The sequence below is a fragment of the Eurypyga helias genome, unplaced genomic scaffold (genome assembly GCF_000690775.1).
Source record: "Eurypyga helias isolate BGI_N326 unplaced genomic scaffold, ASM69077v1 scaffold1087, whole genome shotgun sequence".
NCBI lineage: Eukaryota > Metazoa > Chordata > Aves > Eurypygiformes > Eurypygidae > Eurypyga > Eurypyga helias.
The window spans coordinates 84,466-97,822 of NW_010262097.1; the positions used below are offsets into that span (position 1 = coordinate 84,466).

At 38.0% G+C, this 13,357-nt stretch overlaps 1 protein-coding gene across 1 annotated transcript in view; it reads right to left on the bottom strand.

The window, feature by feature from the left end:
* LRP2 (low density lipoprotein receptor-related protein 2) overlaps nt 1-13,357 on the bottom strand; it is a 100,703-nt gene that overhangs the window by 56,722 nt on the left and 30,624 nt on the right. The window contains exons 21-31 of the mRNA XM_010155571.1: nt 12,593-12,874; nt 11,167-11,406; nt 10,434-10,553; nt 9,962-10,078; nt 8,867-9,244; nt 7,739-7,987; nt 6,038-6,249; nt 5,395-5,579; nt 4,389-4,617; nt 3,109-3,286; nt 1,259-1,387 (exon numbers count right to left, since the gene is read on the bottom strand). Coding sequence (XP_010153873.1) covers nt 1,259-1,387; nt 3,109-3,286; nt 4,389-4,617; nt 5,395-5,579; nt 6,038-6,249; nt 7,739-7,987; nt 8,867-9,244; nt 9,962-10,078; nt 10,434-10,553; nt 11,167-11,406; nt 12,593-12,874 — 2,319 coding nt within the window. The remainder of the gene's footprint in view (nt 1-1,258; nt 1,388-3,108; nt 3,287-4,388; nt 4,618-5,394; nt 5,580-6,037; nt 6,250-7,738; nt 7,988-8,866; nt 9,245-9,961; nt 10,079-10,433; nt 10,554-11,166; nt 11,407-12,592; nt 12,875-13,357) is intronic.

Consider the following 13,357-nt stretch of genomic DNA (forward strand, 5'->3'; position numbering starts at 1 on the left):
TTCTACTTAAATTTCCGCCATCTGAAGCTTTCTTATTAGGGAGGCACCAAAGCAGATGTTATATCTGTACAGCTGATGGAAGAAATCATGAATGCTTCATTTGACAAAACTATTCTGGTCAAATTTCTGGTCACAGTTTTTGTGACTTTTTTTTTTAATGAATTGGCTAAACAATATTTACAAATCACTGAGGACTGTGGAGTGTTCAAAGTACAGTACTAGTTTTTGATATGAAGTTTTGATCGCAAAGGTTAGCTCTGTTACAGCTCTGATACAGCTTCATCACCTGCAGCATCTGTAATTTCAGGCTGTGTTTCCAGGTCTCCTCCCTTTGGCATACTAATTTTTTAGACTGGGGAAAGAAAAAGCTAAAGCTGTGACATTTTGATCTGACTTCCAAAACTCTTCAGTTCAGACAGGCTGGGAACAAGTGATGAGGAACAGGGAGAGCATCTCCCCTGATTAGAGGAAACCCAAAAACTATGACTGACTTCTTCGTGAAATACAGGCTGAGAAAGAATGTGATAACCAATTCAAATATATACAGCTGAACATATACCAGGGACAAAGGAGAACTACTGATGCTGTGTATCGTGAGGACAAAAATGGCATAAGAAACAGGCATCAACTGGGGAAAAGATATATTTTGGAAACCAGAAAATCAGGTTTCCAAGTATCAAAATTGTGAGGTTCAGTGAGTTTTAGGGGCAAGAAACCAAATCAGTCTTAAACTGGAGCTTAACTGGTGAAAGGGGACATATGATGTGGTAGTCAAGGGCAAGAAGGTAACAGACTTCAGTGACCAAGAAAGTACCTTCTAGTCCTGCATCCCAAAATTCTTTCCATAGTAACTCTTAAAAACAGGTTCACAGGCTGATTACATATAAGAACAACATTCTTCCAGAGTATGTTTTCATTTTTAACTAATACTAAGCTCCTTCCAGATGTATTCCAACAGTAAAGCATTCAATGAGTTGAGAAATTTTAAAATGTGGCTTATTTAAAGTGCTTAGAAGAAAACTGAGTTCATCAGTTTTCCCCAAGTGAAACATCTGACTCTCTGAGTTCTTTCCAGAATCTGGCTCCCAACCTTTAGGTCAAGTACATTCCATGCTTCCTAAATGAAGTCTGCTGGAATGACCCCAGACTTGGATTTCATGAGGAGCAGACCACACATCTGAAGTATGCTTTTTGCCTGACAGATGGATTTGCTGATGTCAGGTCTTTTTTTTTTCATTTCTCATTATTATTGCCCTACCTCTCATGCAGTTCCTGTTGTCAGGAGAAAGCATCCATCCTGAAGGACAAGCACAGGAAAAAAAAAATGGTCCGGATGAAGAAAGCAAGCAGAGGTGGCTACAGGGTGACGATGCACAAGAATTGATACCTAAAAAAAGAAATTATTAGCAAGTGTAATGATATGCATGACTGGAAAGAACACTCAGTGTCATTGCTAGTGATCATATCAACCGAGCACAAAATCAGTTTTTGCTGTTTCCTTAACATTAAAAGATTATTTCCAAGAACCACAAACAATACAATACAGGATGTAATTTTTCATGTAAAACCAGTACCATTGCCACAGTGGTCTCTTCACTTCTTTGCAACTTCTTTTCAAACTTTTCTTAACTGCACCAGTAGACCTGCAGGATTTTCAGTCTTTGATCATTATAACCCTTCTAGGTGGGAATTTAAATTATTTAGTGAAGATTCTTGAAGAAAACTAAAGAGAGAAGACATTTCCCTGTATCTCCTTCAAAGGTAGTGAGAGTTCAATGCATAATTTCTTGGATCCCTTTGAAACTGTCAGTTTTGTAAAATGTAAAAAGGACAGTCAAGAAGGTCACTCCTGGCTGCTATTTTACTATACACTAAAATTCAACCATATACATCACTTCCACAAACTTGCTGCTAAAGAGGATTATTTAGGATGAGTCATCTTCCTAAGAAAATAAAAATCAGATTTTGAGTATATGCTTAAAAAATGCAGCAGGACTTATTCTAAGGGGCTTGGAAGTTCCAGGAAATGGCACAGTTGTTCCTAATATAAAAACTAACAAGAACTGAAAACTAACAAGATGACAATAAAACAATGGCATAAATTCAGAACTCAAACAGTAAGAAAATTACTAATCTCATCAATATAACAAATTTAAACCCTAGTTGGTGTGAGATCTAATGAGTTACAAAAAAAGGAGAGTAGAAGACAGCTTTAATACTGCATCTGGTATTTCAATCAGCAAATAATTGCTTCTTTATTTGTAAACATTAACATGTTTTGCTATTTCACAAGTGCTTTATTCCCTTCTCTGTGTGGCCACATAAAGTACCATAGAACAATTCTAAACGAAATATCATAAAATGTCATTTAATACAATAAAGAAAAATAAATAAATTTCTCCATCAATGGTACAAAGTTCTTTAAACCTTGGGTTTTACCATCAAACCTCTTAAACCAGAACTATGATGAATACGTGAATGGTACCCTCTGCTGGCTGAACAACTTGCACTAAGTAGTAAGTGGCTTTAGCTCTGAACACGATTGAGAAAGGTTTTCTTTCAAAACAGTCTTTCAGCTGCAAAAGATAACCTGCATATGATCTCAGAGGGAATCTTGAATGCAATAAAAGGGTTTATTTATTATTATTATTTAATTAAGTAAAATAATGCAAAAGTACTTTCAGAGAAGGTTCATGACTAATCTTGTCTAAAAGAATAATATTATTAATACACAATGAACTGAGTTTGGTATGTCATAGAGACAAATCTTATAAATTCAAATGCTTCCCAGAAATGCTCCAATTTTCTCATAAAAACATTCAAAACAAAGTGCAAGAAAATGGTAACATACTACTTCTCTATTATTCTTTTTGGCTAGTCATTATGCTTACATGCTGCCTAGGTTGCTGTCCCTAACACCAGGTTGGACAGGCTGTTTCAGCAGATTGGACAGGCTGAGATGACCTTCAGTTGTAAGTCAATAGTATGAACTACTTGCTTGTTTTAACCCAGCCCATTTGCAGACAAGACTGATCCTGTGAGTGCCTATGCATGACATCACGGCATGGCTTCTTTTTGTGATTACCAAAGTTATTTTACTGAACTTACCATTAGGCTGCTTCACAGGATGGACTGCCACAAGCCCCAAAGGCTGGTGAATGTTATAAATCATAACTGTCTGGTTTCCTCCATGCCATTTATTGGCCCGAATTACTCGATTAGTATAGCGGTCACTCCAGTACACAAAATCTTCAAAGACAGTTAGAGCATGTGGGTGCTGCAGTATCTAAAAGGCAAGGATGTTTACCAATTTAGTTCTGGAGACTAGCATATGTAAAGCTTGCAAAGAAGTAGCAAGAGACTTGAGCATAACTTAAAAAAATAAGAAAGTAGCAGTTGTGTCTCAAAAGACATTTTTCAGCAAAAGAAAATGAAATATCATCTATCGCATGAAAACAGGACATTAATTATGGGGAAAACACACATTTTTTTAAATGAAAATGCTAAACAGACCCTGTGGGATGTACAGCCTGAGGAGTTACCAAAACAGTCTAACTGTAGGGCAGAACCCAAGAGAACCAACAGGTAAAGAATCAGTTGTAGATTCTGAAGGGCACAAGAGGAAATGTTTAGTGAGAGTTACGGACCTGTCAAGAACTTGCATCTCTGATAAGCTCCCCTATAACTGAGGGTTGAAGAAGATGGCTTATCTAAATTTCAGAAAACTAGGAGTGGGGCAAGAAAGACTGCACCACCTCCCATTTCACATGAATTGTATCTCTAGCCAAAACTAAAAGCCCCAAAGTTCAATTCTTGAAAAGATGTGTGGTTATTTATACCAGCTTATCTGTACCAATTCAACATCTGAACTATTCTGCTGGCACAGGGACAGCGCCACAAGCCGCCAGCAGCATTTTACTGAGAGACAGCCTGTAAGAGGGACGGTCTTCATGAAGCAACCTGCATGCAGCAATTTCTGGCAGCACAAAACCCTTCACTGCTGTCAAGAGAAGTAGTAATCATCACTCACAGAAGGTGACCAGGGAAAGTTCTTCCAGGTTCTCTGTACCACATCTGCCTACAGCAAATGCAGCAGATAGTAGCAGCAGTGTCAGATGTCACCTTTAGACTTCATGCATGCAGACAGAACAAATGGGAATGATCAAACGCACTAAATCTACACTCAGGTCCAGGTTCTGTTGATCACCTCCTGAGAGACTGTGAATAGGACATACCTTTCTTTTTTTTGCAGCTGTAGCAAGCAGCTGAAGTACTTCATATCTGGTTGACTCGAGAAAAATACATACGAGTCTATGACAGTGCAAATACATTTTTAAGTACTATCAGCAAGGACATGGGAAAGCAATGGTTTCATGTTAATATCTTACCAAATCGCTTGCAACCACCTGCCGTCTGTTGTTTCCGTTGTAATCACAAAAATCAATATAATCAAGATAAGCATCAGCAAAATAGAGAAGTTTATTTGGGTAATCAATAGACAGTCCATTGGGCCAGTAGATTTTGTTGTTAATAATCACTGTTCGCATTTTCCCATCCATGCTGGCTTTTTCAATTCGAGGGTTTTGGCCCCAGTCAGTCCAGAACATTACATGAGCACTGAAAAAAGTAACTTATGGTTACCCATCTGAAAAAAACTAGCTGCCTATTGAGAAATGTTACACAAAGGCTCATTAGCCAAAAATGAGGAACAACCCTTTTAAGAAAGACCTACACAATGATACTGAAATTATTCATTTCAGCAATATGCTTAAGATACCACTATAATTTCTGTTGTAAAAATTCTTTTAATACTTTTACGGCTGCTTTCGTATGTCAACAGCAGCAGCAATTGCAGTAAACAGAGTTCAAGGCATTGAAGAGATCAAAGCAAACAGTAAAAGTTTGTGCATGAACAGTTCAAATCACAACATTCCATTTTTCTATGCCACTTGCTGTCTGAAATGGGAAGGTGTTTTTGTGGTAACATTAATATGGCACAGATAATAATTTTAGACTTGGGGCTCTGAAGATACCTGTTCCTTGCCAGGTAGACCTACCACACTGTATTACATGTAAGTGTGTGGTACACCACCAATTGATAATGGTATGTCAGAATTTTGAATTAATAGTTCTTAACTAGGAAGGAAATGTAGGAAAATCTGTTTTACAGGAAACAAAACAATCTTGTTACAGTGAAACAGATTACAAATAATTACTATATGACGTGAAATATTAAATCAACTCTGCAAACACACTATTTAAAAAAATTGTCTTAAGCTTTCTCTTCCGTTTCTCATTTACAATTACAATGCAATTTGGGCATATCTCAAATTATTGTTAAATGATAAAATATGCATCTTTTCAAAACAAAACATAAAAAAAAAAAAATCTTACTCAATTCTGGGATCTAACACTAGTCCCCTTGGGTTTGTTATATTTTCACTAATCAGCACAGTCCTGTGGCTCCCATCCATTTTAGAGACTTCAATTGTTTCCAGAACAAAGTCTGTCCAGTAAAGATTGCGACCTACCCAATCTACTGCTATACTTTCAGTCACGGTGACACCGCTGTCAAACACCTGTTTAATAACAAAAATTAGAGAAAAAGGAGAAAGAGAGAGAGAAAAAAAATAGTTGATGTTAAAATTTTACCCTTTCAACTTCTACAGATATGGAAAAATGGGGTATTTTCCAACATTTTCCAGGTCTCTTATGCAGAATGAGTCACAATGTACGTATTCAAAGCACTGACAAAGCATATACACAAACACTTCTACCAACTTCAGTGGGTCTACTGAAGAAGTTAGCATCTACCAATCAACTTGTAGACAGATGTTAAAAAAGGGTTTCTTGAAAGCACTGTTTTCTTTTTTAAAAAGCTATATGAAATGTTGTCTTAGTATCTACAAAGTTCTTTTACTTAATCTAGGTTCTCTCTCTTATTATTAGGTTGGGATTTCCCTCTTCCTCTTTGTTAATACAATGTCTTCATTTTCTCTCCACAACAGAGAGACAAGAATAACCCAGCAAAACTTACTATTTTCCGGTCAGTCCCATTTTGATAAGAACTCCAGATTTTATCTTGTGTTGTATCAGACCAAAAGATACGATCTGTGATTGAATCAAAATCAATAGCCACAATATTCCTCCCATCCCGAATGAGAGAATAAATACTATGTGATTGAGCAGTGATGTTGTCCACAACGATTTGGTTACGACTTGCCACCAACAAAAGAAGATTCCCAGATTCTGTCAAAGAAATTAAAATAAACCAATGAGTTATTCCACAGTAATCCTGTAAGAAGAAGAAATATGGAGTAATTTGGCATGGCTTTATAGCATCAGAGCTATTGTACCTATATATATGTATTGAAAGGACAAATTCAGGCCAAGATATTTTATCATAACCAGTCTGTCCATCCTGACTTTTGGATCTACCCTGGCTTTCTTCCACCCCTTCTCCATCATTTACTTTTTCTACTAGACTCCCCTTCCAGTCTCATATCTGGACCTTAGGTCCTCTTCCCCACTGTCCAGCCAATTTGCTGCTGATATCCAGCCCTCATTCCTCCATAAGCCACTCTCAGCTCTCAGTCCTGATTCAAACCTCAAAGTTCTTTGTACCACCTGTTATTTCATGCAGCCTCTCTCTTTCTCCTTTTTAGACAGGCTGGGGTTTTTTGTCCCTTTACACTGTGTGGGGACTAAGGAGGAGAATACACAGATTACAGAAAAGCCATAGGCTGCTATGGTTAGACTGCTGGGCAGCAGCTTTCACTCATAAGCTGCTGAAAAACAACTGAAGAGCAGCAACCATAAAGACAGCAAACTATCAGAAACTCCCTATTAGTAAGGGCAAGACTTATTGGCAGGGAAATTCCTAGAACCATAGAATGGTTTGGGTTGGGAGGGACCTTAAAGATCATCTAATTCCAACCCCCTTGCCCTGGGCAGGGACACCTTCCACTAAAGCAGGTTGCTCAAAGCCTCATCCAGCCTGGCCTTCAAGACAGCCAGGGATGGGAAACTGCAAGTGCCTTCCACAACCTGAGTATATCCCTAAACCAGGAAACCTGTGGTGACAAATTCCACAGGGTATATGGCTCTCCCTGTACTGTCAGGGTACTACGTAAGAGATAGAGAACAACAGACAGCTAGGCTTTGTCAGTGTTTTGTGCTCTTTAGAAATAACCAAAGTATGACATAGGCACTAGGTAAGTCTTCTGAAAGGCTGGGATTTAAACACTCTGTGAGCACTGAACTTTATAAAGATCTAATTTTAACCTTTGGCTTACAGGTGCTTGGCACTGCTTTTCTCAAAAATATTATTTTTGACCAATCCAGAATTAAAAATTACAGTGTTAATTTAAGTATATTATTTCCGGGAAATAATAGGTTCCAATTAACCCCTTAGCTGCTCAGCTGCCAGTTTTAATACTCAAGGTCATCTGCCATGAACAACTTCAGGTGGCTGCTTAAATCAGCTCTTTTCTTAAAGAGAGTAATATGAAAATGGCCAAGCTGGACATTGTGTATTGGGGATATTGGGTTTGTGTGGTAGGCTTTTGGTAACAGTGGAATTTTGTCCTTGTCTCAACCCACAAGCCTTTTGTTTTATTTTCTCCTCCCCATCCCACCACACTAGTGAACCTAGTGGCTGAGCAGTGCTTAGTTGGTGGCTGGGCCTAAACCATGACACACTGTTGTCATTCTTTAGGTTGACATCAATGTTCCTCACCTGCTGCTTTACAAGTCTTCCCATTGTTTTCTAGAATGTATCCTTCATCACAGTAACACCTAAAAGACCCTCTCTCATTGTAACAATGCTGACTACAAAAGCCTGGGGGGTCACATTCATTAATATCTTCACAGGTCTTGGAGTCATTTGCAAGCTGGTATCCAACAGGACAAGTACACTGAGCTCCAAAGGGTCCTTGAATGCATTCATGAGTGCAGCCAGCATTGTTGTCAGAGCAGCTCTCCTGATCTGAAATGGGATTCAGGAAGGAAATAAGGAAATAGTTAATAAAAGCTTCTTACACTATATTTAATATTTTGCAATTGCATTCCTAGCCTAAGACTGCTGCTAAAATATGACTGCAGAATCACCAGTTATGCAATGCGAGACTGGACAACACACACAATGTATGTAAAGGCAGATAACAGTGTATTATGTACTACTGAACCCCATCAAATGAATGCTGAACAGAAGGCTGTCTAAGCATTCATAACAAATTTTTCAAAACTAGCTAGAAATATACAAAATTTTACCGTACCACCCCAAACCTAAAGTTGTCTTAATAAACAATAATGTAAAATCATCTATAATCATACCTGGCTGGGGTTCATCTGAGAATGTGCATTGATTAAAGTGAAGGAGGAGGAAGGGAGAAAGGAAAGAAAGAAAATGGTTATGCTTAAATCAATTCATAATCAACACAAACACAAATTCTGGATACATGTGAGCTTTTAGATTTTTTCATGATTTTTTAAGTTAGAAATCTAAAAGAAAATACTAAGGACTGAATCACATTTCATCTGAACTTAAAGCATACCATGCTTTAGGGAAAGTGTTAAGGACCACAAAGCTCATTCTGTATTGCATTTTAAAAACCTACACTGAAGTCAGTGGAAGCTACATTTGAATTCAGAGCACAAGACTGGACATAGCCAATAAATTCAGTCATCATCATAGTCTCCTTTCACTGCCACCAAGTTCCACTTAGTAACTGGAGCACTAATTTCAGCGTGCTTAAAATTTCTGCTAGAAACACTGCTGTACTAAACACAGCATGCTGAATATTCTGATTCTTTCTGAAGTCGTAGCACATAGCAGGCTATAGTAGATGCCTGAACAGCAACTTACTGCACAACGGGGATTCATCAGCTCCATTAGGACAATCGGCAGCATTATCACATACTTTGCTCAGATTCACACAGACACTGTGGCCTGGACATTGCCACTGCCAGCTGGGGCACCGGAAGGGTTGGGTAGGACAATCCTTCTCATCGCTCATATCCCTGCAGTCATTATCCCCGTCGCAGATCCATGCTCGATAGACACAGTTGCCATTATCACAGCGGAAAAGGGATGGAGGACAGGTCCTGGCAGGACATCTGTGATGTTCATCTGAGCCATCCGCACAGTCAAGATGGCCATCACATTCCCAGTTAGCAGGAACACAATTACCATCTGACTGACATTGGAATTCATTCTGGTGGCACATCCCTGGTGGTCTTGTGGCTAAAAACAGTGACATTCAACAGTTCAGAAGCTGTTTCAATTCTTAGATACAGAAGCAAAATTACTACGTTCAGTTCATCACTTGCATAAGTAGTTACAACACTATTAAGAACTGTGTTGCTTTCAGATCAGCTCACAGACTCACGGTCAGCTAATCTACATGACATTTCAGAACCTGACGAGTTTAACTCCTATTCTATAATACAGTGAACAAGGCAATTCAACTGCTGTTATGTTTTTGAACAGGCACATATTGATATCTGCATATATGGATATCTCTGTACATGCACAAAGCAACAGGAAATTACTTGCTGAAACAAGTCTCCACTGCCCTGCATTCCAACATTTTAACTAACTTCAGTGTAAAATATTACTCAAGGAAAAGTTTCAGTCTAACTCTCATGGATACAAAATTTTCAGTTTTCTAGATTAACAGACTTGTCAATTTTACTTTTTAACCCTGAGACAGAGATGCCAAGTAAAACAAAGCATTAGAGCCAACAGGAATGCAAACTCTGACAGAAAAATCTATTCTTGAGCTGGAACCTATTGTGTTTGACATTTCTGCTCAGAAATACAATTTATAGACAAGTTTCCCTAAAAGAATTTTGAGGTTTTAACGGCAGTAATGCTAATTATTTGGTATAGCATGCAAAGGAAATTTTCAGAAGCATCACCTAACAACTGAAGCCTTTCTTTCAGCATCAATATACTTACGGCAATCTGTCTCATCTGAGTGATCATTACAGTCAAAAACACCATCACACTGGTAGTAAGTGCTGATACACTGGTCTCCACTTAGACATTTAAACTCTGTGGCACTGCAGTTATATACTACAAAATAAAAAAGTACTGATGTTATATTTTTACTGTACAGAGCTAGAGTGCACCCAATTTGCACAGGTGCCCAGGTTGCACTGAAGACCATGATTTCCATGGCACACAGAAAATGCAGTGACCCTGGAATCTACAGGAAACAGAGGAAACAAGTTTTCAGCCGTCTGCAACCAGCCTAGAGATCAAAGGGCTTACTAAAATGCTAAAACAAGCACCATAAACAGGGCTAATTTATTGATAGGTTTATGCATTCTCCTAGCATAGAGCTGGTAATGTAAGGTCACCAAAGACCTCTCAGGGGCAAGAGTGAAGAAACAATAAAGAGGAATTCAGCGAATGAAGCTACACTTACTGCAGTCACGCTCATCAGCACCATCTATACAGTCTTTGTCTCCATCGCAGACATAGAATGGGTCAATACAGCGATGGTCCGGACACTGAAACTGCCTGGGTTCACAAGTACCTGCAAAAGCTATTAAGAATGACAATAAATGCAGTTGGGTTTGGATCCTCTCTTCTGAAATCAGTATAATATTGAGACAGTAGAAAGCCACTATCACTAACTTGCAGCAACTACTAATCATATAAATTACAAGTACTATTATATGAGTATTGGGTTATTTGTTTACGTAGGCTTGGACTCGTGCAAAACAAAGTTCCACTCACTGGCAAATAACACTGAAGAAAGTAATGGAAAAACTGTGGTCTTAATTCTGGTAAAAACTTCCAGACTAGATTAGCTGACTATGCCATTAGTCATTACTGAGATTACTCATGAAATGAGTGCTTAGAACATCTAAGCTTTAGCTGCTTTTTGCTGTAAAGTGCAGTGGATGACATTACGCAGGACCACGATTGTAACTATCACAATTGCCCCTTCTTCTTTTTTTAAATTATTTTTCAGCATTCTATTTGGTTCTGGTAGTTCAAATTAGATGAGTTTTCCACATCTTAAGGACTTCAGAATGTCAGTTTAACTTAGATATTAGTTCTTTCTTTCTAGTTTCACTTATTACCCTTACACCAACAGACATCTCTATGTAGACATACACAGTTGTTTAAAAATCAACAGTTGTGATACTCACTGCAGTTTTTCTCATCTGACCCGTCACCACAGTCATTATCAGTATCACACAGCCAGACCCTAGGAATACACCTGTTGTTATCACAGGTGAACAGGGTTGCAGGGCATGAAGCGGGTCCTTGAGTAGGACAATGCAATTCATCACTGCCATCAAAACAGTCGTTATGTTTATCACAACGCCATCGACCTGGAATACACTGTCCACTGGCACAGGTAAAAGCTGATGAAGCACAAGTATTGTCTAAATAAAGAAAACAAGAAGAGGAAAACACTTTTATAAAGATCTCCAAAACATCGCTTCCCTGCCAGAGTATTCAGCACATTTAGTATACTTACTGAATGTCTAAAATACGCATTAAATTCTAAAATGCACAATGCTTAAAACGACAATGTCTGCCATGCCAACATACTGCAGAACTGAATAGAATATGGATAAGTTTTGGGGTTTTTTTTAACTGCAGGAGTCAATAAAAAATAAATTGTTAGGCGCTTCAAAACAATCTAAAGAACAAGAAAAATAGCTTCTTCAAGTAGCCATTTGCTTTTTACTTTCCTTTTCCCCAAAAGACATTCCAGTTATTCTAAAATCACCCACTAATAAGAAATAGAGCTTATACTTTGGTCATACTGGTTCTGTGCATTACGGAGCACATTTTATTAACATGTCCTACTTCCTTGTTCGTAATTTAAAAGAAAGATTTAAGTCTGAAGAAAGAAGCATGAAAAGTCATAAAAGCCAAGATCTCTTCAATATCTTATCAACTATAATTATCCTACTGTTCTTTCAATTTAATTGATCATCAAAATATTTTGTCTGAGACACTTGACAGTAAAAACAGGAAATGATCCAACATACTTTTAGTCCACAGTTAAATCCAAGATGTAACAAATAGTTCAGAAGTTCCCAAATACAATGAAAACCTTAAAATTTCTATTCAGATGTTAAACAAAATAAAAGGTGCTGTTCTAATCTTAGAGGAAGCTTAGACAATTCATATGATTCTGTTATTTTTCTTACAGTGGCATTTTTTATGTGTCTTCATCTTTATTAAGATGGTTTGTTCCTGTGTATTAAAACAAGACAAGCAAGTGATACTCCAACATCATTCAAAAATTACAGAGAGTTAAGAATAAAGACAACTTTTTCTCTGGAAGATAAATTTTTTCTACTCAACAAAATCAATTTTGAGAACTAGTGAGATATGAATGTTTTCATGCTTTCTTTAGGTGGCCTGCATTGAATCCCGTATTCCCATGAGTTACCCAAATCATTTCCAAAATGAACTAATCTCCCAGGTAGATTTCCAGATTTACCCATAGTGCAGCCCCAAAAAACTAGGGTTTATTTCAATGAAACCAGACTGACCCACCAAACTTTCGGACCTGCAAACAACAAATGCTAATCGTAAATCCCAGGGATTACTTACTTAAAGAACCACAGTTTTGTTCATCACTGTTATCGTGGCAGTCATCAACACCGTCACACTGATAGTGTCGCGGCACACATCTTCCATTGCCACAGGAAAACGAGTAGGAACCACATTGCAGAGTGGGTGGTTCATTGGATGGATCTTCAACGCATGTCAGCTGATTTGAAGCCAGCTTCATGCCGTAAGGACAACCACACACTCTCTGAAAATTTGGTACTGGGAAGCAGAAATGGCTGCAGTCTCCATTGGGATTTGTTCCTCTATTACAGTAGTTAGAGCCTTCAAAAGTGACAGAGAAGATCAGTGTACACACTACTGGTAACAGCTGAGGAACTATTAAAAGTGCATAGCAACTGTCTAAGGATGTTTTACAAAAAAGGTGGTGTAGCAAATCCAGATTTTGCGTACACTGCAAAACAGGGTCGAGTTCACTGACAGTAAGAGTAGTGGTAAGCATAATAGTAAGTCCCACATTCCACATACTCTTCATTGACACAAATGTGTATGGAAGCCAAGAACATACTATTAAATTTCATCTGATTTTCTGCCAATTTTCAGCAACTGTCTGGAAACAAGTATACTACCACAAGCAATCATATGTTTGATAAGTGCACTGGATGTTCTATTAAAACAGCTATAATACCAAATCCTTATTTTAGATCACAGAATTTCATAGAACTCAGCAGTAAAAAGAAGAAAAAAAACAGAGACTTATGCACAGTGATCACTTTAGGAATAGCAGTTTGATCAATAAACACCCAA